General features: G+C 33.5%; 1 protein-coding gene and 1 long non-coding RNA gene across 2 annotated transcripts; both read left to right on the forward strand.

Moving 5' to 3' along the window:
- Positions 1–2,260: 2,260 nt before the first annotated feature.
- On the forward strand, positions 2,261–11,597 carry LOC120255361 (pirin-like protein). The gene is made up of 8 exons (XM_039263197.1): positions 2,261–2,423; positions 2,514–2,563; positions 2,665–2,732; positions 2,844–2,906; positions 3,058–3,161; positions 8,112–8,599; positions 11,312–11,342; positions 11,393–11,597. The coding sequence occupies exons 1-8, from the start codon at positions 2,317–2,319 to the stop codon at positions 11,595–11,597; spliced, it is 1,116 nt and encodes a 371-aa protein (XP_039119131.1). The 5' UTR covers positions 2,261–2,316.
- A 2,189-nt stretch (positions 11,598–13,786) lies between these two features.
- Positions 13,787–19,025, forward strand: LOC120255360. Its single transcript, XR_005534991.1, has 3 exons — positions 13,787–14,002; positions 15,885–15,972; positions 18,831–19,025. It is a non-coding gene; the product is annotated as an uncharacterized LOC120255360 (long non-coding RNA).
- The last annotated feature ends 760 nt before the right edge of the window (positions 19,026–19,785 follow it).

Genomic DNA, 19,785 nt, shown 5'->3' on the forward strand with positions numbered 1-19,785 from the left:
TTATCACAGGCAAGGGAAGCATTGGTTGTAGACATTGGGTGGTGGAATTACTTAAACAGAGCAATTGTAGTTCACATTCATATCCATTTGAGTTTTCTCAGAGATTTATTCACATAAAGGAAAATCTGTACATGTTTTCATAGAATGTTTTGACCTAATTTAAGCCCCAGGTTTTAAGTTTCTATGTAAGAGTGAAATGAGTGAAAACCATTCATGATTTGATTTTCAATGTAAAACTGCACAAAACCTAATCTTATTGTTTAATTTCCTGTATTTTTTTAATTTATATTTATTTTACTGTACATGGCTGGTACAAACAAGTCCTTGACTGGATTTCTACAGCTAAGGACCCACATCATTTCCTTTCCGACAGCTGAAAAAGACCTTTGTCACCTTTTGGCGGTCTTTGTCTTCTTAGTTGTGTTTTATTCCCTATTTGTTTTGTTTCCATTTTGTAAGTTCTATGTGGTGCATCACTCCCGGTGATGGCCCCTTAACTCGGCTCCTCTCCCTCACTTTGTTTTTGGTTTGGTCCTTTTGTGTTTTGTACTTGTTTTTTTTAATAAATTCTTGGTTCATCCATTTTATTAAATAATAATAATAATTAAAAAATAAATGTTATAAATTTAAAGGAAATATTGTTGTCTCATAATGAGAATTTTTTATTTTATAATTTATATCTCAGTTTCTATCGCAGGGATGGTAATTTTATAATAAATTATTTGGAGGTTTTTCTATTTTTAAAAATTGGAAGAAATATTAATCTCCCAAATAACGTTTGCATGAGCTAAGCATGACATCATGTATTATGAGCATGGATGGATAAATCAACTAATAACTAGATTTTATATATAAGTCGAACCAAAAAATAATCAGCCAAAGCCCATAATTTATTTATATTAATGAGGTGCATGTGTATCTTGAGATGATGCGAGTCTTATGTGCCACTCATGCCACTCGCATTCAGAGTAAACAAACACTAAACCCAAATCAGAGCAATTGAAATCCGGAATTATATTTTCTACCTCATCCCACATGTCAAGTCTTTGGAAGAATGGAGATATTTTAAAGATTTTTTAAGTCCAGATTTGAAATTTGAAGATACAATATTATTATTATTATTATATTTAAATTCTTTCCTGATCAATACACATGGTGGACATTAATTTTGGCTCAATAGTTACACAAGCTCTCAAAAAAATAATAAATAATAAATTAAATTAAATTAAATTTAACATATAGCCATCATTGGGAAAAATGTGCATATGCTAATTTAAATATGAAAAAAAGTTTTAAATAGAATTTTCTTAGCAATAATTGAGTAGAAGGTCACTAAATATATTTAAAAATATATATATAAAATTAAAGTTGAAATTGATAAGGTAAAACTCATCATATATTTTGACCATTATAAATTTATACCTCATATATGATTACCAACCAATCAACCATCCTCTTAATATAATTTTTTTAAAATAAAAAAAATCTTTTAAAAAAATGTCCTATAAAATTCATGAAGTTATTTTAAAAAAATAAAATAAAATAAAATTCATGCAAGCAGCAGCAGGAGTTACGAGGATAATAATGGTGTGCATGATGTAACAATTTTTCCCTGCAAAAATATTCAATAATTATGTGTTTAAAAGATGTTTTATTATATATTTTTATGACTTTTTAAAAATGTCTTATTTTATTTGATTTTTATTTTAGTTTATTTATCAATATGGGGATTATACATGCTGCATCATGATGACGTTTGGATGGCATCAGTGCCCTCGTCCCTTTGGTAACCATCACCGTCTATTCCCTAGTCGGCATGCCAGAACTTTCCACCATTCAGCCATCTCCCTGTTCCCAGAAATAGACAAAACAAAAGGATATATTTTCATTATCCCAATCACCTCAACAATCATGAAAACTTTATATTTTATCTCCTCCTTTTGATATATTTTATTATTTACATTTTATTTTCTCAATTTTCTCCACCAAAAAAATAAATAAATAAATAATAATAATAATAATTATTATTATTATTCGTTAATATTGTTTTAAAAATGGTAAGAACAGAATGACAAAGAAAATAAGATATTCAAACAATATACAAAGTCAAATTAGTGGACGAGGAAGGAAAGAAAGCTTGATTCCAATTCATGCATGAATGAGGTCATGCTGATGAGAAGGATGGTTGGGGCTCTTCTATAAATTCTGGTGCTCTGTTGATTAGACGTTCACCAATCAAACATAAATCAACCTTTTCCTCTCCAATAAACTTGAGAAACAAAGATCAAAGAGAGAAATAGTTTTCATCATCTCATCATGTCTGTTGATCAAGAAGCTCAAAAGCACAGATATGTAGTCAAGAAGATGCTTGCCAAGCCTCAGCATGAAGGTGCTAGAGCCACTGTTAGGAGAAACATTGGAAGGTCTATAAATATTTTCTTTATATATATACACACATGATTATGGATCCCCTTTTGTGATTAAATGATTTGTATATCTTTATTAATCCTCAGGTATGAGCTGAGAAATTTAGATCCTTTTCTTTTTCTGGATGAGTCATCAGGCATGTTGTTTATTGTTCTTAATTGTGTTTGTAAATTAATTCTAGTGCTCATGTTTTGCATTCTTTTGATATATGTATTTCTATTTTTGTATGGTTTCCAGCTTCACCTCCTGCTGGATTCCATGATCATCCTCACAGAGATTTTGAGACTGTCTCATATATGATTCAGGTATGTACGTATTAGCTATATATGTGTAATATACATTCATTTTATCATGAAAGGTGTACTGTTTACGGGATTTGATAACATAATTCTTCATGATGAATGAACTTATCTCAGGGAGCAGTCACTCATCAAGATTTCTCAGGAAATAATGGCACTATAAAAGCTGGAGATTTGCAGGTAGGTACTTGTTTGAATTAGTGTATATATATATATATTATCTTCATCTTTCTTCTTCGTTTGTTTTGTTTTGTTTTTTTTTGTTTTTTTTTTGCAATGTTTCTATTTATTTTCTCCACCTGATCATTTTATCAATCGATCTCAACTTCAGTGGATGACCGCCGGCCGGGGAATCATTCACTCTGAAATGCCTGCCGGAGAAGGAGTTCATAGAGGATTGCAGCTTTGGATCAATCTCTCTTTCAAAGATAAAATGTAATTAAATAGATTCTATATTTTCATTAATATTAAAAGCATAATAGTTGATAGAATTAATCTTATTAGTGCATATATGACCCTATGTTATTTATATTTTATATTTGGATATTATTGCATTTATGCATTTATGTTTGCAGTTATAACCCTTGGTATTTTAAAAATTGCATTTGCATTTAGAATTATGTTTAGATAAGTTTGTTAGTTTGATTTTGTTTAGTTTCTTGGTGGAGAAGAAATGTAGTTTGAATTCAGTTATTATTATCAATATAAAAGATAGAAAGGTGGCGAGTTTTGGTTGACTGCGTCAAAAATTATTTCATCTTCTTTGAGTGTTTTTTGTGTGTTTTTCTCTGATTTTCCTAACATTTGGTACCAGAGCAAGGTTCGCAGTAGATACCAAAGATCATGTCAGGTTCAACATCAAAGAGTGAAACAACCGTCGGCACGACAGCATTGAAGGCTCCAACAAGAGACGGGACGGTGACCCTCCAGCATCCCACACGCCTTGCGCACTCAAGATGAAGGTGTATATGCGTGCGCAAGGAGTGTGGGATGCTATTGAGCCTATTTACCCGAAGGAGGAGATAGAGACGCGGAAGGATTAGATGGCCCTTGCTGCTATCTATCAGGGTATTAGCGAGGAGACGCTCCTTTTGTTGGCTGAGAAGGAGACGGCCAAGGAGACATGGGAGATGTTGTAGACAATGCACATGGGCGCTGAGCGCGTCAAGGAGGCAAAGATCCAGACTCTGAGAAGCGAGTTTGAAGGTCTACGCATGCGTGAAGCGGAGACGGTTGATGACTTTTCCACAAAGTTGACCACAATAGTTAACAAAATTCGTGTATTGGGCGAAAAGGCGGAGGAGGCCTACGTCGTCAAGAAGCTCCTTCGTGCTGTCCCTTCCAAGTTTATTCAGATTGCATCGATGATTGAGTAGTTTGGCAATCTCCAAACGATGACCGTGGAGGAGGTCATCGGGTTGCTTAAAGCCCATGAAGAGCGATTGCGGGGTTACGACGATAAGGATGATGAGCATGTCCTACTAACAAAGGCTGGATAGAAGGCGAAGGAAGAAGGCGAAGATGGATCGAACTCATCAAGAGGACGAGGAGGAAGCAACTGGCATGGCCGTGGACGTGGGAGTAATAATGGAGGCCGCGGGAGTGACAACAATCATCAAGATAAGAAGTTCGACAAGTCAAGGTGAAGTGTTACAATTGTAACTATTTTGGACACTTTGCCTATGAATGTCATTCTAAGAAGAAGGATGAGAGGGCCCTTGTTGCAGATAAGCAAGAAGATGATGAACCAGCATTGCTTATGGTCGAGGCATGTGAGCTCTTGCAATCTGTTAAAGAGACAACCGAAGAGGTAAAGCTTAATGAACAGAAGATGAAGCTAGCTTTGGGGAGTGATGAGAAGTATGAGAGTGATGTATGGTATTTGGACACTGGGGCGAGCAATCACATGACTGGGTGTAGAGATAAATTCAACGAGCTTGATGGAACTGTGAAAGGTACGGTGAAGTTTGGAGATGGAACGATTGTTGACATATGTGGTAGTGGATCGGTTCTGTTCAAATGTCAAAACGGTGAGCACAGGGTATTGACTAATGTGTACTACATTCCAAGGCTTAAGAGTAACATTGTGAGCTTGGGACAACTGGATGAGCACAGCTTCAAAACAATCATGGAAAATTGATACATGTGTATTTTCGACATGCAAAGAAAGTTATTGGCGAAAGTAAGGAGGTCAAGAAATAGGTTGTGCATGCTTAACCTCAACCTAACCCAGCCGGTGTGTATGTTGGCAAGCTACAAAAAAGATGCATGGGTCTGGCATGCACGATATGGGCACCTAAACTTCGAAGCATTGAGAAGTCTGGCACACAAGAAGATGGTGGAAGGTCTGCTAGTTCTGGAACATGTAGACCAACTTTGTGATGGTTGCATGGTTGGTAAACAATGGCGTACTCCGTTCCCTCATGACTCAAATTATCGTGCAGAGAAGCCACTACAACTTGTTCATGGTGATTTGTGTGGACCAATTACACCAACAACCCCTCGAGGTTATAAATTCTTTTTATTGGTTGTTGATGATTTCAGCAGATACATGTGGATAGTAATGCTCAAGACTAAAGATGAAGTTTTGAATGCTTTTAAGAAAATCAAAGCGAGTGCTGAGATGGAGGTAGGTCACAAGATGAGGGCCTTGCGAACTGATAGAGGAGGAGAGTTCATGTCCAAGGAGTTCAGTCAATATTGTGAAGACTTTGGGGTAAAATGGTTTCTCACTGCACCATATTCTCTACAGCAAAATGGTGTTGTTGAGCGGAGAAACCAAACCATTATGGCAATGGCAAGGAGTTTGCTCAAGAGTAAGAATGTGCCGGGAACATTCTGGGGAGAAGCAGTGGAGACAGCGGTGTACCTTCTTAATCGTGCCCTAACACAGAGTGTAGTCGAGAAGACACCAAATGAAGCTTGGTATCAAAAGAAACAAAAGGTGCAACATCTACGTACCTTTGGTTATGTGGCACACGTTAAAACAGTGAACACACACCTCAAGAAGTTATAATATCGGAGTACTCCCATGGTATTTCTTGCCTATGAACATGGGTCCAAGGCCTATCGAGTTTATGATCCTAAGACAAGAAAGTTGCACATCAGCCGAGATGTGTTTTTCAATGAGGAGAAGCAATGGGATTGGGAGTCATGTCTTGGACATGACACCACTTTGTCTAATCAAGGTAACACATTTACAGCAATGCATGAAACTGACCATGTTGTAGGAGAAGATGAGAACTGTGGACTGGATATTCCAGTGTCACCCACAACGGCGCAGCACCCACCTCGGCGACAACGATCTCATCGAGTGCCTCTTCATCATCTTCTGTGGAGGGGCCAAGTCATTTTCGGTCTCTCCAGGAGGTGTATGATGCCACATCTGAGATGGAGCCAGAATATGTTGGACTATGCTTGCTGGGTGAGGAAGAACCAATGAGCTTAGAAGAAGCCCAGAAAGAAGAAAGTTGGAGATGTGCAATGCAAGAGGAGTTGAAAGCTATTGAAGATAATGACACATGGGAGCTAGTAAACTTGCCAAGTGGGCACAAACCCATTAGATTGAAGTGGGTGTACAAAGTAAAGAAGGATTCACAAGGTACAATAGTGAAACATAAAGCTCGTCTTGTAGCAAAGGGGTATGTGCAAAAACAGGGAGTGGACTTTGATGAAGTTTTTGCACCTGTTGCAAGGCTTGAGACAGTGAGATTGCTCATTGCCATGGCTTCTTAAGATGGTTGGGAGGTGCATCACATGGATGTTAAATTGGAATTCCTCAATGGGGAGCTTAGCGAGGAAGTATACGTGTCGCAACCGCCTGGTTTTGTTAAGAGGAACCATGAGTATAAGGTGCTGAAATTAAGGAAGACACTTTATGAACTTCGACAGGTGCCTAGGGCATGGAATTCCAAGCTTGATAAGAGTCTTTTGTCACTTGGGTTTGAAAGATGTCCACTTGAGCATGCCGTGTACAAAAGAAGCATAGGCGAGTCAAGTTTGTTTGTTGGAGTGTATGTCGATGACTTGATCATTACATGTTCCAGTACTGCTAACATCACCAAATTCAAGACACAGATGAAGAAATTATTCAATATGAGTGATCTAGATCTATTGAGTTACTATTTGGGGATAGAAGTTCAGCAGACATCTCAAGGAATAACACTGTGTCAATCAGCCTATGCAGCCAAGATACTAGAAAAGTGTGGCATGAGTGGGTGTAACCCTACCCAAACTCCCATGGAATCTAGGTTGAAGCTAAGCAAACTGAGTACAAATCCACCAGTTGATGCTACTCTATATAGGAGCATTGTTGGAAGTTTGAGGTATCTTGTTAATACGAGGCCGGACATAGCATATACAGTCGGGATTGTAAGTCGATTCATGGAAGGTCCTACCACTCAACATATGGCTGCTGTGAAGCATATACTCAGGTATGTGAGTGGTACACTGAATTTTGGATGTTACTATACAAAGATAAAGGATGGGAAACCATAGCTAGTTGGGTATAGTGATCGTGACTTAGAGGGCGATGTTGATGATCGCAAGAGTACTACTGGAGTTGTCTACTTTCTTGGTCCAAATCTAATTACTTGGATATCACAGAAGTAGAAAGTAGTGGCACTATCATCTTGCGAGGCGGAGTATATTGCTGCAACAACGGCTGCGTGTCAAGGTATATGGCTAAATCGTTTATTAGCTGATTTGATGAAGCAAGAGTTGAGCTCGGCGGTTCTTAAGGTGGATAACAAATCTGCAATTTCCCTTTGCAAGAATCCTGTCCATCATGATAGGAGCAAGCACATTGACACACGATACCATTTCATCCGGGAATGTATCGAGAGTAGCAAGATAGCAGTAAAGTATGTTAATTCAGATGACTAGCTCGCCAACATACTGACCAAGTCGCTTGGGAGTGTCAAATTCTTGGAGATGCGCCAGAAGATTGGGTTGCGAGATGTGCAGAAAAATCAACAAGATTAAGGGAGTGAATGATAGAATTAATCTTGTTAGTGCATATATGACCCTATGTTATTTATATTTTATATTAGATATTATTGCATTTATGCATTTATGTTTGCAGTTATAACCCTTGGTATTTCAAAAATTGCATTTGCACTTAGAATTATGTTTAGATAAGCTTGATAGTTTGAATTTGTTTAGTTTCTTGATGGAGAAGAAATGTAGTTTGAATTCAGTTATTATTATCAATATAAAAGATAGAAAGGTGGGGAGTTTTGGTTGACCGTGTCAAAAATTATCTCATCTTCTTTGAGTGTTCTTTGTGTGTTTTTCTCTGATTTTCCTAACAATAGTTTCCTTAGTATACACACATAAAATACCATATTTATAATAAATAAACATATAAGAACTAAATAATAACAGGATGGAGCCGAGATATCAAGAACTGCAAAGCAAGGACATAAGAGAAGACGAAAAAGACAGCGTGCATGTTCGAATCATCGCTGGAGAAGCATTCGGAGTTCGATCACCAATCTACACTCAAACTCCAACATTGTTCCTTGACTTCACAATGAAACCTGTAGCTCAATTAGAACAACACATCCCTGATACATGGACTGCATTTGCATACATTTTAGAAGGGGAAACAGTGTTTGGAATACCACCCAAGTGTTCATCTTCTGCAATAACGAGCCACCATGCTGTTGTTTTGAGCGTTGGGGATGTTGTGGCTGTGCGGAATGCTTCATCCAAGATGTTGAGATTTGTGCTCATCGGCGGGCAGCCGTTGAATGAGCCGGTGGTGCATTATGGTCCCTTTATGATGAACACTGAGGAGGAGATTAAGAAGACTATTGAAGACTACCATATGTTTAGAAATGGCTTTGAGAATGCTAAGAATTGGAAATCAAGTAATTAGTTTATATGGTAGTACTCCTGATGGTCCCACGTCATTGTTTTAATTGTTACTGGTGTAAAGGCCGCGCTAATGCTGTGGGTGCAATATATCATGAAAAATAGTTATAAAAATAATACAAATTATATTAAAGAAGACATTGATAATATTTTTTTTAAATCATTTTTAATATGGGAAGTATATTGTCAAATTGAAAATAATTTAGACCATTTAAAGTTGGAAGCTGCAATAGTTTTTGTGATTTAAAACCTAAGTAAAGTTATGTATAATGTTAAATATAAATTAAAGTTTGAAAAAAATATACATAGTGGACTTTTGTGATTTTTACAAATGAAATCATAGTATTTATCAGTTAGGCATTTATTGACAAATATAAGCACAAAGTTTAGATTTATTCTGATTTCATTGGAAAATATTCATTCTTTATCATTTAGAAATGAAACTTATAATTAGCTAGGTTTCTTAATATTATGTTAGAATCCCGGTACCAATTACATGCCACTCTTGTGTGTTTCCTACTCCTTGTATTTCCATTCCCAACACTTGACATTCTTTTTATTTTTATTTTCCTTATTATGTTTTCAAACTTGATAGAATAATATCTAGATAAGAAAGAGAGGCCCTTATCTCAAGGACAAACCAAGCCACACATTAGCCAATATAATATGTACAAATATATTTATTATTGGTTATCCTTGTTGCAATAGTAATTCTACTAATATACAAATAAATAGGGAGTGGTTGAGTATAGATATTTAATTTTTATAGTTTTAGTTATGTTTAATTGGTTCACATCAAAAACTATTTGAATGGAATAAATGTTTTTTTAGCAGAGGAGAATATATTTTCTAATTTTCCTAAAAAATGCATGTTTTTTCTCCCAAATTATTGTTTTTTTGAGTCTTTGACGGAGAAAGAGAAAGAAAGACTCCATCAAGATTTCACATGCCACCATTGTCTCTCTCCTATTCCTTGTCTTCACATTCCTAATACTTCTTTTCCTTTTTGTTTTTATTGTTTTTGTTTTGTTTTCAAACTTGATAGACTAAGTGCAAATAACAAAGAGAGGTCTTTGTCTCAAGGACAAACCAACCCGCACATTAATCAATATAATATATATATATTATTAGTTATCCTTGCTATAACAGTGATTTTAATAATATACAAATAAAGAAAGAGGGATTGAGTATATATATTTAATTTTTATAGTTTTCTTTCCTTTCAGCAAACATTAAAAAATATTTGAATGGAATAAATATATATATTTTTTAACACAGAAGAATATATTTTCTAATTTTCCTAAAACAAATATGTATTTTACCCCAAATTTAGTGTTTTTTACAGAGGAAAAGAAAGAAAATCACCATAAAGATTTCACATGCCATCCTTGTATGTCTCCTCTTCCTTGTCTTCCCATTCTAACACTTCTTTCTCCTTTTGTTTTTTTATCTTTCTCGTTCTTTGGATTCAAATCCAAAATCGGTTAAAAAAAGTCTAAATTAAATGTTTCCTCTTGGATTAAATGAATTCATTACTAACCAAAAAAAATTTAAAAAACAAAAAACATATAAATCAATATACGGTTTTCCAATATATATATATATATATATCGTTCATTATTATATGGTGGTATTTTATAGGACCATATGATTTTATTTACATTAAAAGGGAAAAATAACAATTTTCTTTTATCCAAAGACTAAATTTAAGCGATTTTTTTGTCCATCTCAAAAACAAAAACAAATATGAAAAAAATAGATATTGCTGAGTTATGAAATGAAGCTTGTCAATTTAAACACTAGAAGATGTTTCCTCCCCAAATTCATAATCCAATCAACTCTTCGGCTCATCATATTTTTTTTAACATAAATGCATAAAAAAAAACAATAATTAGATCATGTTGTAGATGAAATGAAGCTTGTCAATTTAATCATTGGAAGATGTTTCCTCCCCAAATTCATAATCCAATCAACTTTGCGAGCTCGTCATTTTTTCTTAACATAAATACATATTTTTTTTAAAAAAATTCACAAAATTGTTGAATAATTCAAAGAGCACGGTGGACATACCGGAAAAACTTAACTCAGCTGGCTAGTTTTCGGTTGGATAGCGATGTCTCAATCCTAGACTCAGTGGAGCTCTCAAGCCAGCAAGACAATCTATGCCTTATCTCTCCGATAACAATTCAAATCCTGTATCATCTCTGACACTATCAACTAAATCTTTGAATAGATGAAGAAATAGAAAATCATTTGCATATTTAAATTAGATTTTTCTGGAATGAAACATTCATGATATAATAATTAATTTTCTGCATTTTTCCTATTCATAACAACATTTTAGACTAAACTTCAACTAATAATATAAACATCAAACAAAATATGACTTGTTTACTTTTTTTTTTGGCCAAAAATATGGAATATTTGGCATCAAATCAAGAAAAAAAAATAAAAAAATACAAATAGAATTTAGAAAAGCCTTGTAATCGGGTTATAAACAGTTTCTTTCTCTCCTTCCCTTTCTTTGTTTCACTCCTCGCTAAAAAGATACCCAATAGAAACATATTTTTATATGAATATTATTATTTTTTTCAAGCGTGAAGTGAGAGAAAAAAGAAGCAAAAAAACAAAATCAAAATAAAAAAACAAAGCAAAGAAACAGAGAAAATTTAGTCTCTTAGCTGCATTGCTTTCTTCTTCTTCAATAGATAAAGCGAGGGTTGGTGAAGAGGAAGAAAGGTGATAGCTTTCCATGGTTGCCAAGGTCCTACCTTTGCTTCTTTTGGTAGTGGTGGTGCTGGCAACAGTGTCGCCGCTTGTAAGAGGGGACCAGAGAAAGAGATTAGGGCCAAAGCGGTGGAGAGAGAAGAGCATGAAGAGAGTGTTGTTAGTGAGGTACTACAGATTAGTGAGGAAGGCCAGGGTGGAGGAGAACTGGGAGGAAGGGCATCATGTGTTTGCAATAATCAGGGTAGGTGTGAAATGATGTGGTGAATAAGAGTTCCCAAATATCCTTATTAAATAAAGTAAAATAAAAGTTTAGAAGGGAAAAAGTCTTTAGAGGAAAGAATATCACTAGAGTCATCATGAAGGGAAAAAGTCTTTACGGGATAAAACCATGATGTGATATGTTAGCTAATTAAGAGTCATGAAGAATGGAAAAAAAGTTTTTAGAGGATAGAATCATGATGAGACATGTTAGCTAACCAGAGTCACCAAATGTTGGTAATTAAGAGTTACCAAATACCATTTCAAAATAAAATAAAATAAAAGTTTAGAAGGAAAAAAGTCTTTAAAGGATAGAATCATGATGTGACATGTTAGCTAATCAAGGGTTATCAAGAAGGAAAAGAAGTCTTTAGAGGAGATAATCACAATGTGACATGTTAGATAGTCATGGATCATTAAGAAGGAAAAAAGTCTTTAGAAGATATAATCACGAAGTGACATATTAGCTAATCAAGAGTCACTAAGAATCAAAAAAAAGTTTTTAGAGAATAGAATCATGATGCGACATGTTAGCTGATCATGAGTGACCAAATGCCTTCTCTAATGAAAGTTTAGGAATGAAAGTTTATAGGAGATAGAATTAAGATTAAGTATATATATATATGTATATATATATATATATAATTTGTTTAACATTCTTTTATTTTTTTAAACTTATATTTTTAATTATTTTATTTTAAATTGTAACGTTTTAGCACTGTATTATTTTAATTTAGTCATCTCAGTATCCCTAAACTCTCAAAAATAGATATTAAAAAAACTAATAAGATAAGTTAAAAAAAATAAAAAAGACTATTTAACAATTTCTACCATATTTATATTCTTTATTTTTAATAAAATATATCAGATATCAAAATATTAAAAATGCACTCAAATGTAATTTCCTATTTTTTTAATATTCATTAATGCTATAATAAACTCCATAAACTATATATATGTACACATTAGATTTATTTATTTATTTTTATTTTTTGTTATAAAATAGACAAGCCACTACCTCAACCAATGTTGTGTGGGAGGTGGTTGATCCCTCAACCTCTTATTTGGGAAGATGAAAATTACTGGTTTTTTTTTTAATGAATATGGATACTGGATATTTTTAAATTTTATTATCACTCTAAAAAGTTATATTACTTTGGGTTTAAACTATAAGGAATATATTTTAATTTAGCTACATAATATATTAATGTAAATAATTTTATTTTACCAAATTGATATTAATTATTTTTGTGATAGAGGCAAACCAAAAGACCGAATGGAAAGAAAAATTCATCAACTCGTTTAGTTTTTTATGTTTTAAAAAATTTACAGAACATAAAGAATTTAAATTTTGTTTGATACAGCTCAAAAATATGGAGGTTTTTGCTCTTAGGTGTATTATCACATGAGTCAACTATAATCAATCACCAAGTAACCGTAGTCTGAAAAATTAGTGGGACAAATTGTAAAAAGTATAGAAAAATAGTGCTTAATTATTGATATCATGAAACATATTCATACGCATTGGTTGGATACATAATATGAGCTGTTCAATCCCAGAAATGGATGATCATCCTTCTTATAGGAAAACCGATCTCCATGAAATATATAGAAGCTTAATCTATCAAACCCACACATTATAAAGTACCCTTTTTATAACCCCGAGAAACGTATTGTGAAATGATAACTCAAAAAATCTTCTTTCTCAAAATTGTTTTCTCATGATAAACATGAGCTCATGTTATGTTTATCTGTTTTTAATGATTATAGCTTAAGTATAGTTATTTATTTTGATTTTAAGTAGCATTAGTTAATTTGAATCTTAGTAGCACTTGGTTCATTGGTTATCATTATATATAAAGCACCATGTATGCAAATTATATATGTCAAGTTGTGCTAAGTTATGACAAGTTGTGCTAAGTTATTTGTATGTAATTAATGAAGTTATCTAGATAGGTATAGTTAGCACAACTTGTCATAGAGGCAGACAAGGAGTGCAACTTCATCTATGAGAAATATTGAGAAGCACTACACCAAATTATAGTTATAGAGGCAGACAAGGAGTGCAAATTTTTTAAAACCGGCTCTAATGAATGGGATTAGAAAGTTAATCCTATTTTTAGAACCGGTTTAAAGTAACCGATGGTATAAGTGTTTATTATAAAAAACATTAGGTCATTGTTGACTGTTTGCAAAGTTCGGGTTGGTGAGGGCAAAGCACCATAGCCATAGATTCCATGAAGCCCCTTCCTCTCCTGCTCTCTCTCCAAGCCCTAGACCCAACCATGGCGGGCATCTCCTCTCAATGCCTCACCACCACTACATCTGTGGCGCTACTCACAGAGCCACCCTCAAATCACCGAAGCCATCCTCCTTAGACACTGTCTTGGTCGCGGTTGACTCTGATTCCGGTGAGTTCTTGGCTTTTTTTCCTCTAGGATTGAGGTTTTGTCTTGTGGATCAGTTGCTTGATTTGGGATTTTTTTTAGAGACTGAATGATTAGAGCTTGACTTGAATTTGTCGTTGAAGAATTAGTTTTGTGGCCGAATTGGAATTCGGAAACCCTAGCTTAGGGTTTTTAATAAATTGAGAAGTTTTATTGTATTTAGGTTTGATTAGGGTGGAGAAGAGTAATTTGTGTTCACAGCGATGATGACTTTGAAAATGGATTTTTGTTGCGTTGCTTCATGTCATGAGGTTTTTAGTATGGGCCAGGAAGGCACCAACTGCCATTCATTCATGTAGCCATTAATATCATTGCTCGCTTGGTTGTGTTACTTTGTGTTAAGATGTCAGGCTTATCAAGGGATATATAGAATGATGTGAGCCATTATATCTTAATCTAAAAGATAATATTGGACATGTCAGGTTGTAATTCCAGTTAGAGTAGGCCAATAAGAGTCTTGCCTCAACTTTGTAGGCAAGTGACTTTCATGCAAGACGATTACCACAAATGCCTTCATATGTCACTAAAAGGACATAATCAGTTAATGAGGATGCAAACAACTCAAATGGTGTAAAGAGTAGGGTCTTTTATAGAGTTGTCCATTAACAAGGATGGAATGAGCTAATTGGTGTGCAATTATCCAAGCTTCCTTTTTTTAACTTGAGGAAGAATCCCTATTTTCAAAAAGTCATAAATAGGATAGATCCAACTTGATTTTTCTCAAACCTCATGCATTTGTTTTTGTCATTATTCATCTTTACTTCTATGAGATAAGTACTCAAGATGGACAATTTTTCTAAGATTATTGCTATAGGATGATGTAAATTTGAGAGATAATTGGCTTCTTCATTATTAATACGAGTCATGTTAATGATCTCAAATCTCATAAATTTTTGTGTTGATCACTCAATCTTATCCCGACCTTATACCTGGTCATTCCTTCATCTCTAGCCTCATACAACTTACTAGTTTAACTTGCTACGAGTTCAAAGCTTATGTAACAAAACAAGTTTCAGACATCAATGCTCAGGGCTAAACACAACCTAGCAATCAAAGCCTCATATTCTACTTTCATAATTTGTAGCTTTAAACCTAAACCTTGGTGCAATGTTAGTCTTCTAACCCTTTGGGGTTTTGAGGGCTGTTTGAGATCAAACACAAGCCAAGGCACAATATGGGAAGCAAGCAAGCTAGTGTGCAGAGACAATCTTCATTCAAGCATAATTCTTCATGTTCATCACTTGATTCTCTGAAGATGAGATAGCATACAAGCAATTGAAGCTGAACCTTAAGAAGTAAATTGCAACTTACTAAAAATACAAAAGCAATGGCTCATTCCTTATAACATCCAAGAAGCTAGCTTTAGTTTGAAGTAGATCTGAATTAATCCTGCAGTATAAAACAGAGGATTTGAAGAGGGAAAACAGATTCAGAAATTTTCAGCAGAAAAAACTGCAGATCATCATCATCATTGGCATTTCATTCCTCTCTTCATTACATTAGGAGTAGCTCACTTTTTTCATTCTAGAGTTTTCTGCATACAAGTAAAACAAAAGTGCACACACTCACATGAAAACACATATTTAATTGATATTACATAGCTTTGATTAGTCATGGTTGACTAGTCAAATAAGATAGTAGCACATTACTCAACAAGGGCAAGCTAATCCCTAATCCATTCTCCATGGCTAACCTATCCACAAAGTTATTGCCATTTTTTATGAAAAAGTTGTCATTCGGGATGCTCTCAAGTGAGTTTTGTGTTTTAGGTCTTATTATGCAGTAAGTTTTTTGTGATTTATATATTGATTTTATATGAGATTGCATTGGTTGGTTTTATTCTCAGGGTTTTGAGGCTTCAACCTGGACAAAAATATTGTCTACTTGGATGGCTTTCCAAGGAGGTTGGATGGAACCACTATGATACCATCAAGGTGATTTTTTTAGTTGCTTGTTGAAATTTATTTTCCTCTTTAATACTAGTTTTCTCTCTTTAGATTACTGTAAAAATAGTTAAAATTATTGGTAGTGGGCTATGTCTATATTCTGGAGCACACAGTTAGCGATTCAGTTTATAAGTTTTTGACATAGTCATAACAAATTATGTCATTCATGGACAAGCTTATTGTTGCTCTATCTTTTTTGGCATCTTTTGTTGATTGGTCCAAACTAAAAGGTTGAAATTTTTCTGCTATGAAGATTTAGATATTTTATTTCTTAGGATTAACACTAGGTACATATGGTACATCATCAATAGTTGGCAGTCTCTTAAATCATCAGTGTGTAATTGGAAAAACCAATGTTGCTTGGATTTCTTATGTTGAACCAGTGTAGATTTGTATGCTAGTAATTTGAAGGTATGGTTAATGATCATGTTTATTGTAAAATATTAATTACGTCTCTGTTAAGTAACAGATATTGGTAGCAATGATTATTGTGTTTGTATATAATGAGTGACTTACCAAATTTTCTCTTATGTAGGCATTTGATCTCCTTGACATTTTTAAAAAAAGGAACAGGTGCTACTTGCAGTAAGGAAAAAACAATCATAGGTTTTCCATTCTTCATTTTTAGTTGACTGTTCACACTTATCTTTCGTAGTCTAGAACTGGAAATGATGACATGAACCACTTCATTGACACAGAGCAGTTGATCAAACTGCACAATATGGACATTATTACCTGTTAGTCTTCTCATTAAGTACAAGAATGTATATTTAGGTACTCTATTTTCTTTTCACCATTTTTATATGGACATAGTATATTACAATATCAATTATAAAATTTATTCTCATATTGTAAATGAAAGGAGTGAACAGATAGTAACAGTCTTATTATAATTCTACTCAATCATCTCTAAAAACAAATCATCAATAATAAAAGTTATTGCCATTTTTTATGTAAATATAACCTAATTATTAACAGATGGAGTTTGATTTGTTAATTATTTTTTTTTATTGGTATTGTCATTTTTTATGCAAACATAACCTAATTATGTCAAAGGTCATTATGGATGATGGATGATGGATCTAACTACTAAAAATAATATGATTTTAAAACTAGTAATACAAATATTTTATAATTACATATTTTTATTTTAAGAATAGATAATGAGTGGTATTTTAGTTTTGTATGTAATCCCTTGACTAACGTAGTCCCATATCTCAATGCTTAAGACTAGCAGCATTCGCTGAAACCTAATCAAATAACACCAACTTTAGTTGCTAAATCTTGACCAAGATCTAATTTAGATAGATTTTGAAAAACCGTTTTTCTTAGGCTATGATTTTAGTGTTGCCTTTTAAAAATATGCTTTAAAATAATACAAATATTATATAATTACATATTTTTATTTTAAGAATAGATGAGATTTAAAAAAGAGGAAACAAAAATAAAAAGGTTATATTTAATTACTTCTTTTTGTCTAAAATAGTGGCCTCTCAAAAAACTTTCTTTCTTGGAAATGGTTTTTATCCAAGAAACACCTATTTGTTTGTTGGCTTCTAAAAAACCCAGTTTTAAAACAAATCACTTGGAAATAGTGGAATTCATCTATGGAAGCAACTGACAACAAAGATAGAACAATAAACATAGAGTTGTGTGACCTTGTCTCTACCAAGCAGGGCCCCCTTTAACTACCATCAAAACCAAAGAAGAGAGACACCACTAAAAGCAATTGATAAAGTACCATTCCATCATGAATAACTGTTTATATATATAGTTTTATATCTAATATTAGAGGCAGGTTCATAAATAAAATTTTTTGCAAGTTTTTCTATGTCTAAACGGATGATTTGAGACTACAATCATAGGGTACAAATGGACTTTGGGAGTTTGATAAGCATACTAATAATGTGGTGATTGGTCCTGGTAGACATATTGAAGGTTGGCCAGCAGACAAAATTGGGTGTAGTACCTTCTTTGTATTTATTAACAAAATTGGGTGTACTACCTTTTAATAAACTGTTCTCATAAAATAAGTTAGCAAAATTGGGAACAACTTGTATTTTCCATAGGATACACAATCAATGTGTTGCTAACATACAAATTGGATATGCCTTTTTGACATGCTATTGATCAGTTGGTTTATTATGTCTTCGTATAAATGAGCATGATCCATGTGTTTGTTTTAGATAGAAGCTGAAGTATTTCTCTTATGTTACTGCCTTCTAGTTGATGGCTAAGTCCTTTTTTTGTTGGAATCTTGTTGATTTCAGTGAATATTAAGGTTATAAACTTTTCTGCCAACTACCTTTATGTATTTAACATTGAATGTGACTTGGCCTCAAGGATAGTAAAAGTAGAAACTCAGGACATTTTAGGAATATGCCAATCAATTGATAGAAAATGAGTTAGAAGATAAGTTCATTAGTCCTTATTCCCAATAGGTGATATGGCTTTTTTTTCAAATCACCTTTAAATACAATCATGAAGTTTGAGTTAAACTTTTAAAGGTGGATAATCCTATATTGTATTTAAAATAATTTAAGGGAGATTAATCTTTGTGAAAGATGTTTTGTGAGCAAATCAAAACTGAGTACTAGAATAGTCCAATTAGGGAAAAATTTAGTGTGATTAGTTACATAGAAACCATGGCCAATTCAATTTCATTGTTTGAGTTTCTAGAAATACACTTATACATGCATAAGGACAAACAAATTACCATTGGCCGGATTATATTTCAAACTATATATGCATGGTATTGATTTCATAATTTAGCATTTAATTGTTTTTTATTTGATTTTAATTACAGTTATAGCGCTTTATTTGATAATGTTTGTTTACTTATGTAGGAGAATTCATTGTTAAAGATCGAGAGGGTTGAAGATAAAGAGGATACATGGAGCTTTTTTTACTTTGAGTAATCAAACCAAAAATTATTTTGCAGTAAAAGTAGACAAATAGTGTAAAACTCTTTACATTTTGTTATTAATCAGAATACATTACACTTGAGCTCATTACTTGTCAATAAAAGTCAATGAAATTAAATGTAGGATACTTTTGAATGTATTGAAAGAGTCATTGTTTTTTATTTACAGGTTAAATAAATTTATTTAATATCAGTAGAAAAATAAGTTAAAATTTAATTCAATTAATGAATAAATTAAGAGGTGATTATAACCGCCTCTAAAAGTATGAACATGTAAGATATTATTAGCTATAGAGGCGATTATAAATCAGTAGCTATGGAAATGGTTATAACCACCTCTAAAAATATTGAGAAGAGTTAAGAAATTATTAGTTGTAGGGGCGGTTATAACCACCTCTAAAACTATTAAGAAGAGTTAAGAAATTATTAGCTATAGAGGCAGTTATAACCGCCTTTAAAACTTTTATTGTGAAGAGTTAAGAAATTGTTACCTATAGAGGTGGTGATAACCGCCTTTACACTTGTTATTTAAAACCGCTTCCGTAGATAAAACTTACCCCAACGGTTGTTACAAACTGGCTCTAAAGTGTAGAGTAGGCTTGATACGAAGCGGTTTAGGGGCAGGTGAAAAAACCAACGCTATAGATATAGAGGCGGTTATAACTGCCTCTATAGGGCTTGAAAACCGCCTAACCACCTCTATAGGGCTTGAAACCACCTCAAAAAACCTTTTTTTGGTGTAGTGAAGTAACTACGCATATTGATCATAGTAAGGAACAAGAATAACTTCAATTCTCTTTAGCTAGAGGAAAACTCTTTGGAGCACAATAATACTTTGGACAATGAATAAAATCATTAGAACCAGCTATTACGTCATT

The sequence above is a fragment of the Dioscorea cayenensis genome, unplaced genomic scaffold (assembly GCF_009730915.1).
Source record: "Dioscorea cayenensis subsp. rotundata cultivar TDr96_F1 unplaced genomic scaffold, TDr96_F1_v2_PseudoChromosome.rev07_lg8_w22 25.fasta BLBR01000972.1, whole genome shotgun sequence".
NCBI classification, from domain to species: Eukaryota; Viridiplantae; Streptophyta; class Magnoliopsida; order Dioscoreales; family Dioscoreaceae; genus Dioscorea; species Dioscorea cayenensis.

What these genes read in the sequence shown, in the direction of transcription:
- LOC120255361 (XM_039263197.1), top strand. Translation starts at nt 2,317, where the DNA reads ATGTCTGTTGATCAAGAAGCTCAAAAGCACAGATATGTAGTCAAGAAG. An exon ending in TTTTCTGGATGAGTCATCAG is followed by an intron (nt 2,564 to 2,664) that starts GCATGTTGTTTA and finishes TATGGTTTCCAG; the next exon opens with CTTCACCTCCTGCTGGATTC. An exon ending in CTGTCTCATATATGATTCAG is followed by an intron (nt 2,733 to 2,843) that starts GTATGTACGTAT and finishes AACTTATCTCAG; the next exon opens with GGAGCAGTCACTCATCAAGA.